The 20738-nt window shown below is 43.5% G+C and overlaps 1 protein-coding gene across 1 annotated transcript; it reads left to right on the top strand.

Annotated features, from left to right (window-relative positions):
• The first annotated feature begins 11854 nt into the window (after positions 1–11854).
• On the top strand, positions 11855–19182 carry LOC4327677 (IAA-amino acid hydrolase ILR1-like 2). Its single transcript, NM_001409236.1, has 3 exons — positions 11855–12328; positions 13803–13928; positions 17888–19182. The coding sequence occupies exons 1-3, from the start codon at positions 11936–11938 to the stop codon at positions 18737–18739; spliced, it is 1371 nt and encodes a 456-aa protein (NP_001396165.1). The 5' UTR covers positions 11855–11935; the 3' UTR covers positions 18740–19182.
• Positions 19183–20738: the final 1556 nt, after the last annotated feature.

The following is a 20738-nucleotide window of genomic DNA, read 5'->3' as shown; positions in this document are numbered from 1 at the left end:
GGGTTCCAGGTCCATGCCTCCTCCTTACGAGCCACTCGGTCCGCGAGCTGAAAAAGCTCCGCGGTAGTCTGGGGCTCTTTGGAGGCGATCTTTTCGAGCATGCGGTTGTGCCGCACACCCCCCTGAACGCGTAGATCACCGCGTGTGCAGGGATGCATGGTATGGTGTTGTGGACTTGACAGAACCGCTGAATGTATGAGCGAAGTGACTCATCATCGCTTCGCTGGACTGCATGTAAGTCCGCTTCTTCACCTGGGCGCGGATATGTGCCTTGAAAGTTCATGGTGAACTGTTGGCACAGATCCTCCCAAGAGTGGACCGACGCGGGTGGCAAGTTCATTAGCCAACCCCGCGCCTGTCCCTTCAGGGCCATGGGAAAGAAATTCGCCATAACCCTGTCGTCACCCCCGGCGGCCTCGATCCCGGTCGTGTAGACCTGGAGAAACTCGGCAGGGTTGACGCTCCCGTCATATTTTTCGGCGATGGTGGGCCGGAACCTTGGGGGCCAACGGACATTCCGAAGGCTCGCAACAAAGGCTCTACAGCCGACACCACCAACCGGGGGCACGGAGGGCTGATCCCCGCGTCCGTGTTGAGGTGACACTCCGGACGAGGAGGCGCCCTCCGTTGCGTGGGCAGCACGTCGGCCATTACGCCGGCGCTCGATACTGATACGGGCATCCGGCCCCCCACGCAGATCTTCCCTGGTCGGAGGCGCTGACGAAGGAGTGGCGACCGAATGGCGAGCAACAGCCGCCGCTCGCCGCGCCCTCCGCCTTGACGACACGGAGCCGGTGGTAGCAGCGCCAGAGGTCTTGGTGGCGGAGGACCGCCCACCAGCACCTAGGCGCTGCCGTGCCGTCATGACCAAGTTGGCCACGTCGTCCAGCCAACGTTGGGCTGGAGACTCCGGGTCAGGGACAACGGGCGGGTGACGTAGGAGCGCGCCCGCAGCTTGGAGCGCGCCCTGGGGCGTGCTGCCGTCGCCGTAGACGAGGAGGCGACGCTCCCCATCTCGGCGCCCTTCTCCATCACCCGTGGATGTCGAAGTCGCGGATCCTTCGACCCTCTCGAGCGCCTCCTCCCGCCTAGGACTTTGGCGTGGAGGGGGCGGTGGAGTACGAGCTCGACGGCGTGGGTTTGGCTCCCCGTCGTCACCGCTAACACTCGGAGAGAGGTTGTGAGCCTTTGCTTGTTCGGCCATTGGGCTGAACAGGAAAAGCTTGGCGCACACGAAAGAGTGCGAGAGCTTAGAAGAACACACGCAGAGCCCCCTACCTGGCGCGCCAGATGACGGAGCTTGGGGCTCCTCACTGGGAGACCGCGCAGGCCCCCCTTTGCTGGTTCGGCCGGGGGCCCTGGGTGAGGTTCTAAGCTCTCGGTGTGTGGAAGGTTCGCGAGAGTGGAAACACACAAGACACGGGCGATGTATACAGGTTCGGGCCGCTGAGAAGCGTAATACCCTACTCCTGTGTTTTAGTGGATTTGTGTATGAAGAAGCTACAAAGAGCTGGAGAGCCAGAGAACTCTAACTCTCTCCCTCTCTGATCGTTCTCGATCCCCAATCCCCTTTCTAAGTGGGCAAGGTCCTCCTTTTATACCTCAAGGGGATACCACATGCACCATTTCTCTCTTTTGTGTGGGGACTTATCCTATCTTTTCATAAATAGACGGAGACTTGTATGGTTGCCGTCCGAATGACCTTCTGATGGGACGGCCCATACCTACCTCCACTTCCGCCGGAGGCAGGCGCGACGTGGGAACATGGCTGTCTGCTGACGACATGACCAGTGTCAGACCGGTCACAAATCGGTCATTCTTGTCCACCACGCGTCAGTTTATCAATCTGCATGTTCGCCCTTCTTCATACAATGTCTTGCTTGTAATGGTTAGGATGAAGCCTGGCATATATCTGACCGGGACCAACGTGCCATCTCCAGGAGGTAACACGCCGGCTCCGGCTAGGGACGAGTGTTTAGAGGCTCTCGTCCTGACGGGATGGGGCGAGGCGTGCGTCAGACCGCCTGTCGCCACCTAACCCACGATCTGATCGGTCTGTGACTGGTCTCAGACCGGATAAACGAGCGCGCTGCACTGCGTTACATGCGGCGTGACGCGCTCGTCCAAAACGCAATAAATGCGGTTAGGTGAGCCCCGCTGCGCTCACCTAACCCATACACGCGGCGCAAAATCTACAAGGGGTCGGGGCGCCTCAGCCCTCGGGGCCGAAACGGGAGCGGTCCGACCCCTCGGGGAGACAAAGAGGGGGGCGACCATATCACCCTCGGGCCCGACCCCCCCAGAGGGGGTCAGGCCTCGTGGGTGATTGCTCCTGCCCAAGCCTCTAGTCATGATTCCCCCGGTCCCATGTCACCGACAAGCCCGAAGACGGGCCGGCCCAAGTTTGGGCTGACTTGGGAAGACCTGGCCCGAAAGCAAATTTGATCAAATGGCTCAGATTTTTTTAAAATTAAAGTCCATCAGATAAACTCCTAAGTAGGCTTGAAAAATAAATCTAAGACTAAATCCTAAATCCTATGCTAATTCATCAAATTAGACTCGGTTCTACCAATTTTGGTAATATATCAAATTAGACTTGATTTTTACCAATTTGAGGTTCTCGAGATGTCATACTATCAAACGGTAGTTTTTCCCGTTGCAACGCACGTGCACTATTGCTAGTCTTATAAAAAAAAGTGAGAATCCATTAAATGCCACTGATTTTGTCACAGGTTTATGATTTGCCACTAACTTTGTCATGTTCTATAATATACCCATCGACTTTTGCTTAACATCTACGATTTACCATCACCGTCCGGTTAGCCTATGCTAATACTATATAATTTTATCCAAATGACCAAAATACCTCTAGGACAAAAACTTCCAAAATTTAGACAAAAATTCCGTAATATCATATTATAAACATAAGATTGTAAACATCCAAAATACAATACTCTATTTGCTTTTTGTATCATATTATGAACATAATATTGTAAACATCCAAAATTTGGCCAAAAAATTAAAATCTGACATTTCATAATTATTATCCAAATTTTGAAAGTTTTTGTCCCAAGTGAATTTTGGTCATTTGGAAAAAATTATACGGTATTAACGGAGGCTAATAGGACGGCGATGGTAAATCGTAGAAGTTAAGCAAAAGTCGATGGTATATTGTAGAACGTGATAAAGTCAGCGACGAATCGTAGAAATGTGGCAAACTGAGTGGTATATAATGGATTCTCTCAAAAACATAAATAACTTAGAAAAATTATGTAAGCAATGCTGATGGGGAAGTTTTTTTTTAATAAATCATGGTTTGACGATCGTGGTAAGTATAGTCGATAAGTCCATAAGCTTAAATGAACATGACCTTAAGGGAGTGTTTGAGAGGAGAGGAGAAGAGAATATTGAGAAGATACGCAAAACGAGGTGTGCCACTAGCGTATTAACTATTAGTTGAGTATTAACTATTTTAAATTTCAAAAATAGATTAATATGATTTTTTAAAATAATTTTCCTATAGAAATTTTTTTATAAAAAATACACCATTTAGTAGTTTGGGAAACGTGCGCGCGGAAAACAAGATGTTTCTCTCTCTCAGTCCCCATGGCGCCCAGGAACGAAAGTCTGCAAGACAAAACACGTTCCATCATGAATAGGATTCAGGGGTGGTCCTAGGACACCTGAGCCTCGGAGTATGTACCATGAAAGCCTATCTAATTTCATCATGTATTCAATGTGTGGGTCAGATTGCACCTTGGGTCAGCCCAAGGCCTAGGCAAATGTTGGATCGACCCTTAGTTACGTTTTGTTTGGGAGTTTTAGAACAACTGGTTAAGAAGCTAGAAAACCCAGTTTCTATATTCTAGTTTATTTATAGATTTTACGACTATAAATACTCAGAATCTGAATAATAATTATTGTTTGGGGTGCTAAAGTTTCTCAGAAAAACTGCAGCAACTCTGGGCCTGTTTGGTACAGCTCCAACTCCTTAATTTAGCTTCAGGAGTTGGGTCTGGAGTGGAGTTGTGGAGCTGACTAAACTCAGCTCCACAACTCTAGTTCATTTTGTGAGAGAGCTCCACCCAGCTCCACTCCCAGTTTTGGTGGAGTTGAAACTATTTGGCTGAGCTCAGCTCCAGGAGACCCAGCTCCACTCCCAGTTTTGGTGGAGTTGAAACTATTTGGCTGAGCTCAGCTCCAGGAGGGGTGGAGCTGGAGGTGGAGCTGGAGCTGGAGCTGTGCCAAACAGGTCCCATGTATACCCAGGCCCGCTCATGGAGCTAAATTATGGAACTAGATTAAAGACGGGATAGGTAGCCTCACAGCTCAATAAATTCATCCTAAAATACATTTTAGTTCCAGGGTCGGCTCTAGCAGGTAGTCCAGGTGGTCCTTGGACCACCCTGGATTTTGGCCCAGGAGCCCCCCCTCTCCCCCCCCCGACGGCCCACACAAAAAAAAAGAGCCCACCAAATGTGTTAGGGTTAGCTCAGCTGGCAGAGGAGAGGCGCACGTAGGCGGCAAACGCTCGGCTCTCCAATCCTCCCCAAATCGTGCCGCCTCTCGCTCTCCCATCAGTCGGCCAGCGCCGCTGCGCCGGAGGCCATCGACTGGCCACCTGCTGCCCCTCCCACCCTCGCCTGACGCCTGCAGCCGCCGCCCGTCGACCGCCACAGCCCGGGCCTGGCGCGGCACTCGGCAGCACTCCGGCCGGCGGCGGCCAGCCGATGACCCCCCGCCACACCGCACGGCGGCGGCGGGTTTGCGGCGCGACGGCTGATCCCTCCTGCTGGCCGAGACTGACGAGCCGGCGAGCCGCCCTGCCCCCGGCCGGCTGGCCCCTGCCTGCCGACTGCCTACTGCCTGTCTGCCTAGTGCATTGGCAATTTGGCATATGTGAGTTACTCATTAAGTCATTCGTAGTCTTTTGTATTTACTTTGAATAGATCGGTCATCGTGATGGTGAATGAAAAATATGGATGAAAAAATGTGAATGAAAACTGAAACTTAGATTTTTTTTTTTAGCAACAACTTAGTTAGTAGTCAATACGACTTATTTTCTCATTAATTTGTGGTGCAAATTGCAGTGGCACATGAAAAGGAATAGAGACATTGTAAGATATTTGAATTATTTATGTTGTAATAACTTTCGTAACTTCGAACTTAAATGATGGTTTTAATCAATTTGTGATGTTCTGAGCTATATTGCAATATTTGAATTATATTTCCACTGTATTTGATAATTTTGACTTGATTTTATAACATTGTGACAATTTGGCACGCCAAGCAGGACCACCCAACGAATCGATCCTGGAGCCGCCACTGCATTTTACATGTAAAATGATTTTACATGTTCATGAAGTATTGTCCCCTTACCGGCCTCTATGTTAATTGCAGCACTCAACATGGAAGCTATAAAAAAGCATGGACAACTCATGAACAATGTTTTGCACTTATTCAGATCATTTAGTTCTGATCCAATGATAAGCGAAACAAGTATACTACTTAGGTTGTGTTCTTAAGTCAAAATTTCAACTTCACCTCCGTCATTTTTTCACGCACACACTTCCCAAACTATTAAACGTGGTATGTTTTGAAAAAAAATAATTTCTATAGAAAGTTACTTCAAAAAATCATATTAATTTATTTTTAAAGTTACTTTAGATAATACTTAATAAGTTGCTCTGTTTTTACATGTTTGAGGATTAGTTCCCAACTCTACGAGCCGAGCAAATCTGGATCCAAGCTTTGTTTGAAAGCACATTTAGGCCTAACTTTTTTGTCGCATGCGTAACAAAAAAAATACCATTGCGGAAGATTAATTAAGTATTAAATATTACAAATTTAAAATTTTGATTTATTTGGTTTTCGAAAGAAACTTCTATATATTATTTTTTTAAAAAACACACGCACTATTTAGCACTTTTAGATGTGTGAGCCTTAAGGATTGCATGCATTGTTGGTCTTCCATTTTACTCCATTGATTAGTGGTCCAAATTGACAACTACGGTAGTAGTATGAATATGAATAGCCTTTTGAAGTAATAATTTTTTTTGCTATAATATTGCAATGAACAATCTTATGCGGCTAGTTTGGACCGTTCAATTTGGGTCCAACGAATAAATAATATCATCATTGCTCAAGTCGTAACCATCGTTGTGATGAATCACAAGATTGAAAAAACGTAGTAATAGGAAACATTACAAGAATAGCATATGAAATCATATGCTAAACAGAGGATTAAAAAAAACATAAGAAAACTATAGGAATGATCGTTTGATTGGTGTATAGGAAAAACATAGGAATAGCAAATCAGAATTTGAATGGTTTTGCTAGGGTAAACTGTATCATCCAATAGTGCTTTGCCTTGATCCTACACATAGGAAAAGAAAAATGCGCTAAAGGTGGATGTTAATTTTCATATGAAATTCCATTGAAATCATGATCATAGGATTTTTTTCCCCATGCTTTTCCTTTGTTCAATTCCTACAAATCAAAGGGATGAACAGTACCAATTCACATAGGATTCTTATTCCTATGTTTTTCCTCCATTTTTTTCTAGAAAATCAAATGAGGCCTACAAGTTACATTCACAGTATCAACTACAGCAGATTCGGATCCATCACATTCCGGGTGTGTTTAGTTCACGCAAAAATTGAAAGTTTGGTTAAAATTGAAACGATATGACGGAAAAGTTGAAAGTTTATGTGTGTAGAAAAGTTTTAATATGATGAAAAAGTTAAAAGTTTAAAAAAAAAGTTTGAAACTAAACTTGGCCAACAATCCCTTGGCCTACAATCCTGATCGGATACAATCCTACATGGAACTATAGCTACCCTAACAGCTGTACTATATAATACTAGTATATTATATAATACTAGTACATAGTGGTCTCATTTATGTGGTCAACAGTCTAGATTCACAACTATCTTTGTACTACTAGTAGTATTTTGTGCTATGGTATTTTTTCCAGGGCCCTGTTTGGTTTCATGGGCTAATTATTAGCCCCCACCTTTGAGCTCTAAATTAGCCCCTAAGGATTCAAACAACTAGGTTAATTTGGGGCTAAAGTGAATTAGCCCCCTCAAAACATTAGCCTCTTAAAGAGATGCTAATGTGGCTAATTTTCTATAGAGACCATGAAAAAGCAGCCCCATCTCCATCTCTCTCTCCACCTTTTATCCCTGAATTAGCTCATGGATCCAAACATATCACCCTAGACTAATGTTTAGCCTATAAATTCAATACTAAACATTAGCTCTTAAAATTAGTCGTAGGCTAATCTTCGAAATAGGGCCTAGTACATTGCAACTAACACTGTTGTGCTAATTAATTTAGACTGTTCAATTCGGTATTCAACGATAAGCAGTACTACTACTGCTTAAAAGTTTCACACACACTAACAATGACTCAATGAGTATCGTAGGGGTGTGTTTAGTTTCTTGGTTGTAAAGTTTTTGAAGTATACGGACACACATTTGAAGTATTAAACGTAAACTAATAATAAAACAAATTATAGATTCCGTCTGTAAACCGCGGGACGAATTTATTAAGCCTAATTAATCCGTCTTTAGCAAATGTTTACTATAGCATCACATTGTCAAATTATGGTGTGGTTGGGCTCAAAAGATTCGTCTCGTAATTTATATGTAAAATGTGTAATTATTTTTTCTCCATATTTAATATCCTATGCAGGTGATCAAATATTTGATGTGACATTTTTAGCAAAAATTTTCCGAGATCTATACGAGGCCCTAGATCCGGATCCCCTGCTGCTTCTACTGGTGTAGTAGTACCGTATTGGCTGGCCCGATGGGTGCTCGCGCCTCTGCGTTCCTGCGTCTCGAGATCAACCGGCAGCCGCAACGCCTGAAACGCGCGCAGCCGCAACGCGACGCGGGGCAGTTGATGATGATCCTGCAGGCGCGGCATCAACTGGCAGTGCGCCCTGACGAAAAATTCTGTCCAAATGTTAGTGCAGCTGACGACGCATGTACGGACGGTCGCAGCCACGCAGGCGGCAGAGGCCACAGCCCACATGATAGCGTGCGAAACTGCAAAAACCCCAATATTTTCACGTGCGAGGCGAAGCGCCCAGCGTGTGATCCATTCTGACGCCACACCAACGGCGAGCGAGATAAACATGCCGGTACAATTTGTTCATCTCGAGAAAAAACACAGGCCCGTACAATCGTTGTACCACGATAACAGACGAAGGCCAGGTTTAGATCCTATGCTAAAACTTTACGCCATATCATATCGAACGTTTGAACTTCTATATAAAATATTAAATATAAACTAAAAAATTACTAATTGTACAGATTACGACTAATTTACGAGATGAATCTTTAAGCCTAATTACTCTATGATTTGAAAATATAGTGATACAGTAAACATTTGCTAATAACGGATTAATTAGTCTTAATAAATTCATCTCGCGGTTTATTGATGGATTATACAATTTGTTTCTCTATTAGTATCCGAACATTTTATACGACACCCTATATAGTTACACACCAAAACTTTCCGACCTTAGATCTAAACACCCCCGAAGCAGTGATTGTGATGTACTAGCACTAAATTTTTGGCAGTGCTCCACGGTGTGTCCTGTGTCTCCTCCGTAGCAAACGATGAATGATGCACGTTTTCAATGTCAGGTTAATTTGATGCGCTGCTTATTACTAGGGCCGACGTTTAATCCGAACACGACAAAGTTGAAACGACATGTCTCATGATAGCTCCGTCAAAAGGGAACGCCATTTCTTCATGCTGATCTCTCAAACTATGCAATCGCCAACTTAATTGGAGCGTGACGGCTTCTTTTTGACTGCTTAAAAAGAGTTAAGATAAGCGAGACGTTTTAATAAGATCACGTGCTGGGTTGAACGAAACGACGCGCATAGTTCCGCGCATGCTGCCGCGTGCGCCAGCAATCTCGATTTCAATTGGACATATAGGGCTGGTTTGGTTTGTGGCTTAAATTTGGCTTACCAATATTTAGCAATTTTAATTTTAATAGTGTTGAGTGTCTATTTGTTTTGAAGCCAAATTTTAGTATGCTTAAGAAAATAGGCCATTTCAATAGTTAACTTAGGCTATTTTGGCTTCAATCCAAACATAACTTGCCTTCCAAAATTAATTATGCCAAAATGTGCCAAAATTGGTAAGGTCGATTTAGATCACAAACCAAACCAGCCCATACTACTCGTACTTCGTCCAATGCACAGATATTAGTGCTATTGATAAAAATATAAAAAAAATTTATTATTTAATATTTTTTAAAAGTTATAATTAACTGGTGCCGATCGAGCTGTATTTGGTCTGGAGTATTATTTTGTAGCCTATTTTTGTCTGGACAAGTCTGAAATTTAAAATAAATAAAGACTATAGGTTGTATTTAGTTTAGAATCTCAATTCCCATCTCGTGTAAAATAAATAGGTTTGGAGCGTTACCTACGATGATAATTTCGGATATACGGTATGATTTATCGAATCAATGGAGATACCATATCTTTTTATTAACAATATAGGAATTATTAGAAAGTGCTTTGGCAATAAAAATTTGCTTTGACAAGTAGTAACCTAGAGCCAAGGCAAGCCATTACTTAGAGCAAGTTTAATAGTATAGCCAGCTGCCGGCTCTAAATCATATATAGTCAACTTAATAGCCCATTAATACAATCAGTGTTCTAAAAATCGGCCCTAGGTGCCGCCTAGGCGCCCATTAGGCGCTAGGCGCCGGGTAGCCGCCGCGATTAGGCATTCAATGGTGCATTAGGCGGTTAAATTACTTAGGTAGTATTTTATTGCTATTTTAGTGTTATATAGTCTAATTTCTATGCAATATGCCTACTAATTTCTTGAATTTAACTATTTGACCCGACCTAGGCGCCGCCTAGGCGGGGCCTAGGCGCCAATTAGGCGCTAGGCGCCCCCTATCCGCCCAACTAGCGCCTAGCGCCTTCTTGAACCATGAATACAATAGTTATCCATAAATATATACTCCATCCGTTTTAGGTTATAAGACGTTTCGACTTTGGTTAAAGTTAAACTGTTTTAAGTTGACTAAGTTTATTGATAAATACTCCATCCGTTTTAAAATGTTTAACACCGTTGACTTTTTAGCATATGTTTGACCGTTCGACTTATTCAAAAAAAAAATTGTGAAATATGTAAAACTATATGTATACATAAAAGTATATTTAACTATGAATCAAATGATATGAAAAGAATAAATAATTACTTAATTTTTTGAATAAGACGAATAGTCAAACACGTACTAAACAGTCAACGGTGTCAAACATTTTGAAACGGAGGGAGTATAATAATATTTATAATACTAAATTAGTTTCATCAAATCAATAATTAAATATATTTTCGTAATAAATTTGTTACTATTTTTTTACAAACTTGGTCAAACTTAAAGCGTTTTGACTTTGAGGAAAGTCAAAACGTCTTAAAACCTGAAACATAGGGAGTATTACATAATTAATATCTGGTCTCACCTGTCATATACATATGTAACTTGGAGTCTGTGCTGCAGCTGGCTACAAATATGTAGCCCATTGTTCTTCTCTCTTCTTTTTTATCTTCTCAAAATGTGTTTATAGCTAGCTTACGGTCATACTCTTAATAATAAGCTGGCTGGTTGCACAACATACGACGTCACTGGTATATTTGTCCCGTCGTTGACGTTGTTTTTCTAATGAGTTGCTTTATTACTATTTGATCGTACGTGGCGTGTCTTCTGGAGTACTGTACACCAGTAATCCAGTATGTGTGTGACACGCCTTGATCTGACGAAGACACCAGTACCGGAGAAAACGAAAACGAACCCACACGGTTGACTCCAATATCCATGAGGGCGTCCATGTCCAACAATTAATGGACAAATTGCCCCGTTTAGAACCTTTTGATCTGTAGAGCTATATACCCGCTTAAAACGTTAAAACTGTTGCATTCTAAACTTGCGGCCCAGCCGGCCGCGAGGATGATCGTCAAGGCAAGACCTGACCTGAGCCGTTGAATTCTTCATCCGCGAGAATACTCGCGCAGACACAAGGACCCACGATCGAGTCGATCCAACACCACTCCAACGATCCCCGAGCCTCTCTCGCGCGCGTCCCGTCACGTCTTTTCTCCTCGCCTATATGCCGCTAGCTAAGAGCAAGTTTAATACTCCCTCCGTCTCAAAATAAGTGTAGTTTTACACTATTCACGTTCAACGTTTGACTGTTCGTCTTATTTAAAATTTTTTTATGATTAGTATTTTTATTGTTATTAGATGATAAAACATAAATAGTACTTTATGTGTGACTAAATATTTTTAATTTTTTCACAAATTTTTTAAATAAGACGAATGGTCAAACGTTGAGTACGAATATCCACGGTTTAACTTATTTTGGAACAGAGGTAGTAGTATAGTCCAGTACTATCTCCAATTTATTTATAGTCGATCTAACAGCTAATTCGTTTTTTACGGAGTACTATACTATTAATATATGATCATACTTGTTTTATATACATTGTGTCTTGGAGCCATAACACATGGCTACATATCTGTAGTTCGTTGCTATTCTCTCTTATCTTTTATCTTATAGCTGGCTAATAATATGTTATTGTACATGCTGTAATCCCTGCACACAACGCCGCCGCCGTTATTATATATGAACGTTCGGATCGTGCGCCCAGCGCGAGGCGCGCGCGCGGCCATCGGCGCGACGTAATCAGCGTCCGCCTCACGTTGAGGAGGAGGCGGAGCCGCGGAGTCGTCTCGCGGAGACGTCGCTCTCGCTCGCGCGCGCCCGGCGTCCACGTGTATATATAACCCGCCACACGCGCGCGCCGGCCGGGGGACATCGCATCGCGTGTATACTTACCAATTACCGTACCCGCGGCCGGTACCGCTCGTCCTCGGTCGCGACCGCGCGCCATGGCGCGTGCGCGTGCGTCTGCCATGGGCGCCGCTCCTCCTCCGCACCTGCGTAGCCATGACCTCGTTGTCGTCGTCGCCGTCGCCGCGGCGGCGCTATGTCTCGCGTGCCGAGGTGCGTCGGCGGGCGGCGGCGGCGGCGTCGACGTGCTCGATCGGGCGAGGCGGCCGGAGTTCGCGGCGTGGATGGCGGGCGTCAGGTGGGCCATCCACGAGCGGCCAGAGCTGGCGTTCGAGGAGATCGAGACCAGCAGGCTGGTGAGGGCGGAGCTCGACGCCATGGGCGTCGCGTACAGGCACCCGGTCGCCGGCACGGGCGTCGTCGCGACCGTAGGCACCGGGCGCCCGCCGTTCGTCGCGCTGCGCGCCGACATGGATGCACTCCCGATGCAGGTAACGTATGTGGGAGACAGCCCGGGGGGGCAACCTGCCATGGCTCATTGATTTCTTATGCACGTATTGATTGGAATTCTTGTTTTATCTGTTAAGCGTTTTGGTTGGAGTAGTCATTTGAATGATGGAACCTGCTGCCTGCCTTTTCAAAAAAAAAAAAAAGGAAAGGGAAAAAAAAGAATGACGGAATCGATCTGTAGGGTTTCTGTGTTATGTTTTTCTCAGGTAAAAATTTAAGTGAATTGGATGAAAAATTCAGGTGTTCAGTGGAGAGGCATCAGTGCATATAAATCGAGCCTCCCTTTAGAATGGAGCAATTTCAAAGGAATTTTTAGAAGAATAAAATAAAAAAAATTATGAGCACCTACAAAATTATTGCGTTTCAACGAGCTATAATTGTTAAGCCGTTGCAAGGCGCAAGCTTGTGTTTAATAAAGCAGTAGAGGCACAGTAACATAGAACCTAGAAGAGTTGTGTTATGTTTAGGTTGTACAGAAATCTAACCACACCTTCTAATTCTATAAGTTGATGTTTAATAAACTTGATAAAAATTAGAGTATTATGTACTTTTCAGGGCAAATATAGACATTTGTACATCGAATTACTTTACTTAAATTATGTCCAAAATATGGCCGGAGTGAGTTACCATCTCTTTGTTTACACGATGTCTAAAACAACAGCAAGTCTCCAATAAACATGTTTTTTTAATCATGCATTCTATAACATGCTTAACTTATAACCATATGAAAACATTTTCCATAACAATTTTTGTCAAATCATTGTGTTTTTGTAAGTTGTTTTTATGTTTGACTACATCTATTTTAAAATGTTGTCAATTTTGAGACATTATTTCATTTCATTTTAGTAATAAAAATAAAATGTTTAACCATTATAATGTCCCACCGCATAAGTCATATGCGTACCTATGATTGATTTTATCTTCTACTCAAAAGTTGAGAGAATTGCTAAATTGATTCTAAAATGAAAGTGGAGTGTTGGGAGCTTGCTCTTGCAAACACACCCTTACATTTAACTTGAGCTTATTTTTTAGTAACAAAATCACAAAAAAGTTTGTATCCTCTGATTGGATGTCCTCCCATACTTTACATGTTATTTACATAGTTATGATTTTTTTTAAAAAAAAAGAACATCATAGACGACTATTGTATAAATCTTAACAATTTTTTTCAAGAGTTTTTATGACTATTTGATAGGTTAGACTTTTTATGACCACTTAAGGGATGAAAAACTAACTCCACAACAGCAAAATGTTTATACACACGGTTCCACAGTCTATTCTATTGACACAATAATTTGTGGATTGAAATCAAAGTTTGCAACATGGGTACTTAAGCGTTAAGATAGCTTGAGATACATTCTGCTGGGTTTTGTTCAATGCACCAAAAGAATATTGGGATATTCATTCTATCTTTCATATACTGATCTGCAAAAGCCTTCAACAAAAACTTGTCAGGAGGAGGTGCAGTGGGAGCACAAGAGTAAGGTGGCCATGAAGATGCACGCCTGCGGCCACGACGCACACACCACCATGCTCCTCGGCGCCGCCAGGATCCTCCAGGAGCGACGCCATGAGCTGCAGGTTACTATTGCAACTATACTCCCTCTTGCTCCTCATCCGCTGTTATCTCTTTCAAAGTTTGCTCTTCTTGCTCAATAGCTTGCCTGTTGGCTTATCAGAGACAGTTAAATTTTAATTTTTATACTTAATTTTAGTTAATTTTGATTTTTTATTATAGTTTATTTTTTAGCATTGATTTTCAATTGTTAAAAAATAAAAATTTAAGTATAAAAGTTTTATACTACCTCCGTCCCAAAATAAGTGTAGCCGTAAAAATCCGTGTCCAACATTTGACAATCCGTCTTATTTGAAAATTTTATAAAAAAAATAAAAAAAATAGTCACACCTGAAAATTATTCATGTTTTATCATCTAATAACAATAAAAATAGTAATCATAAAAAATTTAAATAAAACAAACGATCAAACGTTAGACATAAATAGTACAAAACTGCACTTATTTTGGGACCGAGGGAGTACATAATTTCAGTTGTTTCGTTGATTTTCTTTTTGCGGCTTATCAGTCATAGAGTGCATGAGATGAGAGATGCGAACCCTTGCGCTGTGAGCTTGTGAGTGCACCTGATGACCTGAACAGGAATCAAGATCCGTTACAGTTATTACATTGACTGCAAGTTAGGCAGTCACATCCCTTCACAACCGTCGGATCAAGCTGATGAACGACAGATGGCTGTGCCACGTCATAACCAAGCTAACAACGCTACAGTATATGCTACAGTACGCTACAGGACTATACGCGTGCTACAGTGTTCTGGCCGAATATGAGATGTTTTTCTTTGATCTAACGGTCACGTAAGGACTGCTAAAGTTGCAGTCCACATTACAACTGCAGGTGATCTCTATCCCCTGAACAGTTATAGGCTTGAATATTTTAGATGTCTGATTTGATTTGATTTGATTTTTTTTTAAAAAAATGGCGTATGTGGTTGGAACAGAACCGCGAGATCCTTTAGAAAAAAAAGGGAAAACTGTGCACTGCTATAATATATCAGTTAGCTCGATCATTTGTTTGTTGCGGTGTCTTTTTCCCAACAGATTCTTCAAATATTTCTTGTTCACAGTTGAAGCAACGACATCAGCCTGTTATAATTCATTTTAATCATATCTCTATTTCCCTTTTCTTTGCTTCGATTTCTTTTCTCTCAAAAGAAAAAATCGTGCTGAGATTTTGCTTTTCAACTGCGACCCTAACCAACTAATTAAAATGATTAGCATTATCAGATTTGTAACTTTGTTCTGTCAACGACACATGGTTCCTAGAAAAAGACGTTAGTGGACGATGGGGGGTAAAAACGTTTCCTAAATTTATCCCCGTGAGTAAACGGGGACAACGATTTAATATGAAACATATTTAGCATTATTGTACTGAATTAAAATGGTCAGATTTTATTGGAACGATTGCAGACATGTTGGATAGTTTGACATCATACGTAAGCGTCGCTGAAATTGAGTTCTGGAGTACTACGTAGTGAATACACCCTGTGAACATCAAACAAGATTTTCGACGGGATACGCCGGGCGTCTCTGTCAACGTATTCAGCCCGAGTAATGTCTGTCAGCGAAGTCGTTCCTGACATCCTGTGGATGAAATTGCAGCAAGTCACAAAGCTTTGTTTCTTGCGGACGGATCGAGTCCTCTTCTGGAGAAGTGGAGAGTGCTTATCCCGGCCAAATGGAATCTAGGAGCAGCATGCGTACTTTTTTCTTCGGGCAATAGGCGTTTCCAAAATCAGTTACTGCACTTCAAGTTTGCCTCTTTTTTTTTCAAAAAAAACAAAAAATAATTTGACTTCAATTTGATAATTTATGTCCCTTCTGATGCTATGCATTGAAGCAACACCTGACCTGAGAGACAGTGAATTGGAGGAGAATCCAAACAAGGACAGGCGAACCGTCGTAAATTTTCCTAGAGGCTTGTTCTTGCGGGCGAACACCTATGGTGATGTCAGTTTCATATTGTTCAGTACTCTATTTTGCAGCTGAAAGCATCAGCGGTATGTGTTTAATATACTTTCTGAATATGGTAGACAACGGTTTGCTATATATATTGGTACACTTATTATGAGTGACGCAGCGGCTGTCAAAGTTAAAGCACACTTTCTAAAATATTAAACGGTGTGTTTTTTAAAATAAAAATTTAGGTAAGTTGATTTTAAAATCACATTAATCCATTTTATGTTTATTTGAAATAAAATCCAAAATTTGAAAAATAAAAAAGAGAGTTTAAGTACGAATACAATTTTAAAACAATTGAAATTGAAAATAACAAAATAAGGAATATTAAAAGGATAGACCATATAGAACACAATAAAAGATTAATTAAAATTCGAAATAAAAAACAAAATTAATTCTGAAATTATAAAAATAAAAATAAGAGTTCAACTAGGAATACAATTTATAAATAACTAAAATTCGTAATAAAAAGTAGAGATTATTGAAAGAAGAGACCATCTAGAACACTTGACAAGATTAACTAAAATTTGGTATAACAAATAAAATAAATTCTAAAAATAGAAAAAATATTATAAAAGTTAAAGTATGAATATAATTTAAAAATAAAAAATATCAAAACAAGAAATATGGAATTTTTTTAAAAAAACATTTAGAACACAATGATGATAAATGACAATAAAGAGAAGAGAAGAGTAGAGTGGTGACTGTTTTTGAGCCATCTAATAGTTATAAACAAAACCTCAAATAGAATCTCAATGATGATTAAAATTGGGATGACAGACAGGCTGTTAAGCAGCAGTTACGACGGTTGATGGGACTTCTAGAGAGAAAAAAATAAACCCCTAATGATAATCATGTTCGATTTTGAAATCTCAATGAAAATAAAGAGGGGAGGCAGCGGACAGCCGTAGAGGAGTACAATGGAAATGCTACCGATGGTTTGGCGGGTCTTCGAAAGTTAAAAAAAATCAATTTTTAAAATCACAATGACAATAAAGAGAGAAGACAACGGACGGGTAATAGATAAGTATAATGGCAATGTTTGACGGGACACCTAAAAATTATAAAAACGAAACCCAACGAGACAATAAACTCTAAAATTTGTAAGGTCTAATTTTGAAAGGATCTGAGGAAAATGAATAGAAACAGTGATAGATCGAACAAGCAAATAAAAAATGTGACAAAAAATAAGGGGTAGCAAATACATATAACTTTTAAAAACTAAAAAATTAGAAACACATAGATGATAAGTTTTAGTCTTTCAAAGTCTTAAGACAAAAAAAGAGCTATTTAACAATTTTTAAATAAATTATATTAAAAAATAGATAATTTTGTATGGGTGCTAGCCGCGCCACCTAGTTAATTACTTTAGAAAATAATATTAATCTATTTTTAAAATTTTTTAAGCTAATACTCCTTCCGTACTTATAAATGAATTCATTTAGGACAATGTGTAAATCAAACCTTGGGAATATAAATCACGAATAACTCTCATGTTGTTGAGTTTGAAAATGTAGAAATTACATGAATAGATTTGTCTTGAAAAATATTTTCATAAAAGTATACATATATCACTTTTCAATAAATATTTTTATAGAAACAAGAAGTCAAAATTGTGTTTTGGAGACCGTGTCGCTATCCAAAACGATTTTCTTTACGAGTACGGAGGGAGTACTTAATTAATCATGTACTCTCTCCGTTTTTTAATAGATGGCGTCGTTGATTTTTTCTCACATGTTTGACCATTCGTCTTATTAAAAAAATTTATGTAATTATAATTTATTTTGTTATGAGTTGTTTTATCACCCATAGTACTTTAAGTGTGATTTATATATTATATATTTGTATAAAATTTTTAAATAAGATGAATAGTTAAATATGTGAGAAAAAGTAAATGGCGTCATATCTTAGAAAACGAACGGAGGGAGTACTAAGTACTAACTCGCAATATTGTTGCTTGACTGCATCCCCCAATACAGCCTAAGCAAAGTCTGGTCTTCTTTTGCAGGGTACGGTGGTCCTCCTCTTCCAGCCGGGGGAGGAGGTGGGCACCGGGGCCAGGAGGATGGTGGAAGCCGGCGCCGTGGACAACGTGGAGGCCATCTTCGGGTTCCACGTCAGCGTGGAGCTCCCCACCGGCGTGGTGGGATCGCGGCCCGGCCCGCTGCTCGCCGGCTGCGGCTTCTTCGAGGCGGTGATCACCGGGAAGGGCGGCCACGCCGCACACCCCCACGCCAGCGTCGACCCCATCTTGGCCGCTTCCACCGTCGTCCTCGCCCTGCAGGGCCTCGTCTCGCGGGAGGCCGACCCGCTGGAGGCCCAGGTGGTGACGGTGACGAGGTTCCTCGCCGGCGACGCGCTCAACGTGATCCCGGAGTCGATCACGATCGGCGGCACGTTCCGGGTGTTCTCGAACGAGGGCTTCTTGCGGCTGAAGCGGCGGATCGAGGAGGTGATCGTGGCGCAGTCGGCGGTGTACCGGTGCGCCGCGGCGGTGGACTTCCACGCGGGGGGCAGGCCGCTGCTGCCCCCGACCATCAACAGCGCGGCGCTGCACGCGCACTTCCAGGCCGTCGCGGCGGAGACGCTCGGCGCCTCGGCCGCGGTCCTCGGCGCGATGGAGCCGTGCATGGGGAGCGAGGACTTCGCCGTCTTCTCCGAGGCCGTGCCGGCGTCCCACTTCTACTTCGTCGGGGTGCGCAACGAGGCGGAGGGGCTGGTGCACCTCGCGCACTCGCCGCACTTCCGCGTCGACGACGCCGCGCTCCCGTACGGCGCGGCGTTGCACGCCAGCCTCGCCATGAGGTACCTGGACGAACGCCGGCGCGAGGGCGGCTCGCACCCTCACGAGGAACTCTAGTTTCGTCCAGTCGCTGCATCTGCCTTGCATCCGACTTGGCGACGTCGAGTCGCCACGGCGCCGGCGGCGTCTCTGTTCAGCCCACGCGCACGGCGGTTCGCGGAGCTCAAGATGGTCGAGGTTAGGTATCCGCGGCGGATTTTGTCATCGACGATTACACTGTAAGGAATTCTGGGCTCGACCTTGGCATTCTGACGAAAACCTAGGTAGGAATGTAGAATGGGCGATTGCATGTTCGATGCGGCGCCAGCGGCCCAGCGCGGTGCAAATTGTAAAGCTGATAAGCTGCACGCACGCAGAAATTATCTGAGAAGAAGAGTTCAGGCGATCAGTGAACCAAATGTTTACAAATTGACGGTCTTGCACCCAGTGACAACAGCCAAAAGAAAACAAAATTGGAAATGAAACAGAACTGGAGAAACACACGATAGTTACAGCGAAAATCGCCTGGTGTTCATGAGTTCATCCTCCGTATAATCCACAATATTCGTCTAGAATCCGTGATATTCGTAGCAGGTTATTGAATCATATCCGTCGGGAAACAAAACCACGACGATTAATTTCACAGGCCGGCATATAACGGAGCAATTAATAAATAGTTCCAAATGATGGTATGAAATGATCTGAATCAATACACATAGATGCGTATCACAAGAAGGCAAGAACGGTTAATCTAGCGCACCGGAAGGAAGAAGCTAAGTACAGGTAAGAACCAGGGGGGTAAAGAAGGCACACTAGGCGAGTGATCAAGCAGAGAAGAACAGAGTCGTTCATGGAGCCAGCCTCATGGACACGCGCGCGCTGCGACGACCTCAACCAACTCAGTAGCGCAGGTTGGCGAAGAGGAGCGCCACGGCCGGGCAGAGAACGGCGGCGACGACCGAGGACGAGACGGCGGCGGCGCCGGACGTCGGGCTCGGCGCGGGCCCATCGGCAGCCAGAGCAACCCCGGCGAGGCAAGACACCGCGGCAGCGACGACGACGACGGCGGCGCGGAACATCTTGGTGGCCATGATCGAATCGAGAAACGTCGCCTCGGATGATCTGTACAACACCAGGGCTGCTTGAATGCGTGGGGTGTGTGTGTGTGTGTGTGTGTGTGTGTGTGATGAGGCGCAGGAGAGCGCGCTGTTATAACTGAAGAGGTCTTGGTTTCACAGTCTGTCTGCCTGGCCTGCCTACCCCGAGACAGCTCACGAGCAAAACGACCGGTGTTCTTGGTTTAGTGTTTACAAGAATTACGTGTTCTTGGCTTTTTGCAGGTGATGGCTAACGGAATGAAACTCCGTAGTACTCATTCCCGAATTTAACATTGCACTGCTGCGAGTGACAAATACACGGCGATGGCATCAAGAAATTGAAACGAAGAGATTTAGGTTCTCAAAGACGGATTTCGAGCAACAGTATATGAACCTTGATTCGATCATTCGATTGAGCCAACTCATTCGAAGGCGACGAGAGTGGGGCCGCACACCACATGCGATCGATCGTTGCCGCCGCGCGCGCGCAAAGCGTTCGGTGCTCCCCCCCCCCCCCCCCTCCCCAATGATGGCTGCTCCGGTGGGGCGGGGCGGCCGTCGCCCTCATGCCTTGCATGGTTTGGCGCCGTTTCGTTTGATTGATCCCCTGTTTCGTTTCACTCATCGTCCAGCCGCCTGTCCGAACGAAGTTTTCTTTCCCTCGTGAATTGCTCGTCAGACCGCAAGATCAGGCAGGCGTGTTCAGGAACAGCTTGACCTGCGCTCAACCGAAGATCGCAGGTGAACCCGACGTGAACGGAACAGTTCACAACTCACAAGTCACAAAGAGTTGAGTTGTTGGTTTCATCTCATTCTGCAGAGTGCAAGCTAAGACGTTAAGGCTGAAGCAACAGGCTAGAGAAAAGAAAAGAACAGCTGCCATGTCCTGATCCGTTCAGTCAAAGCTAGTAAGCACAAATAGACAGATAGTTCACCTGACCCTGAGCTACTGATAATTGACGTAGGAGCAAAGTTAAGCT

The sequence above is a fragment of the Oryza sativa genome, chromosome 1 (genome assembly GCF_034140825.1).
Source record: "Oryza sativa Japonica Group chromosome 1, ASM3414082v1".
Taxonomy (NCBI): domain Eukaryota; kingdom Viridiplantae; phylum Streptophyta; class Magnoliopsida; order Poales; family Poaceae; genus Oryza; species Oryza sativa.
Note: the sequence above shows the minus strand (reverse complement) of the source record. Positions and strands in the feature narration are given on the sequence as shown.

Bases quoted from the DNA above. Each gene is read 5' to 3' on its own strand.
- LOC4327677 (NM_001409236.1), top strand. From the start codon at position 11,936: ATGGCGCGTGCGCGTGCGTCTGCCATGGGCGCCGCTCCTCCTCCGCAC. The intron at 12,329-13,802 runs GTAACGTATGTG...AAAACTTGTCAG, and splicing joins TGGATGCACTCCCGATGCAG to GAGGAGGTGCAGTGGGAGCA. The intron at 13,929-17,887 runs GTTACTATTGCA...CTTCTTTTGCAG, and splicing joins AGCGACGCCATGAGCTGCAG to GGTACGGTGGTCCTCCTCTT.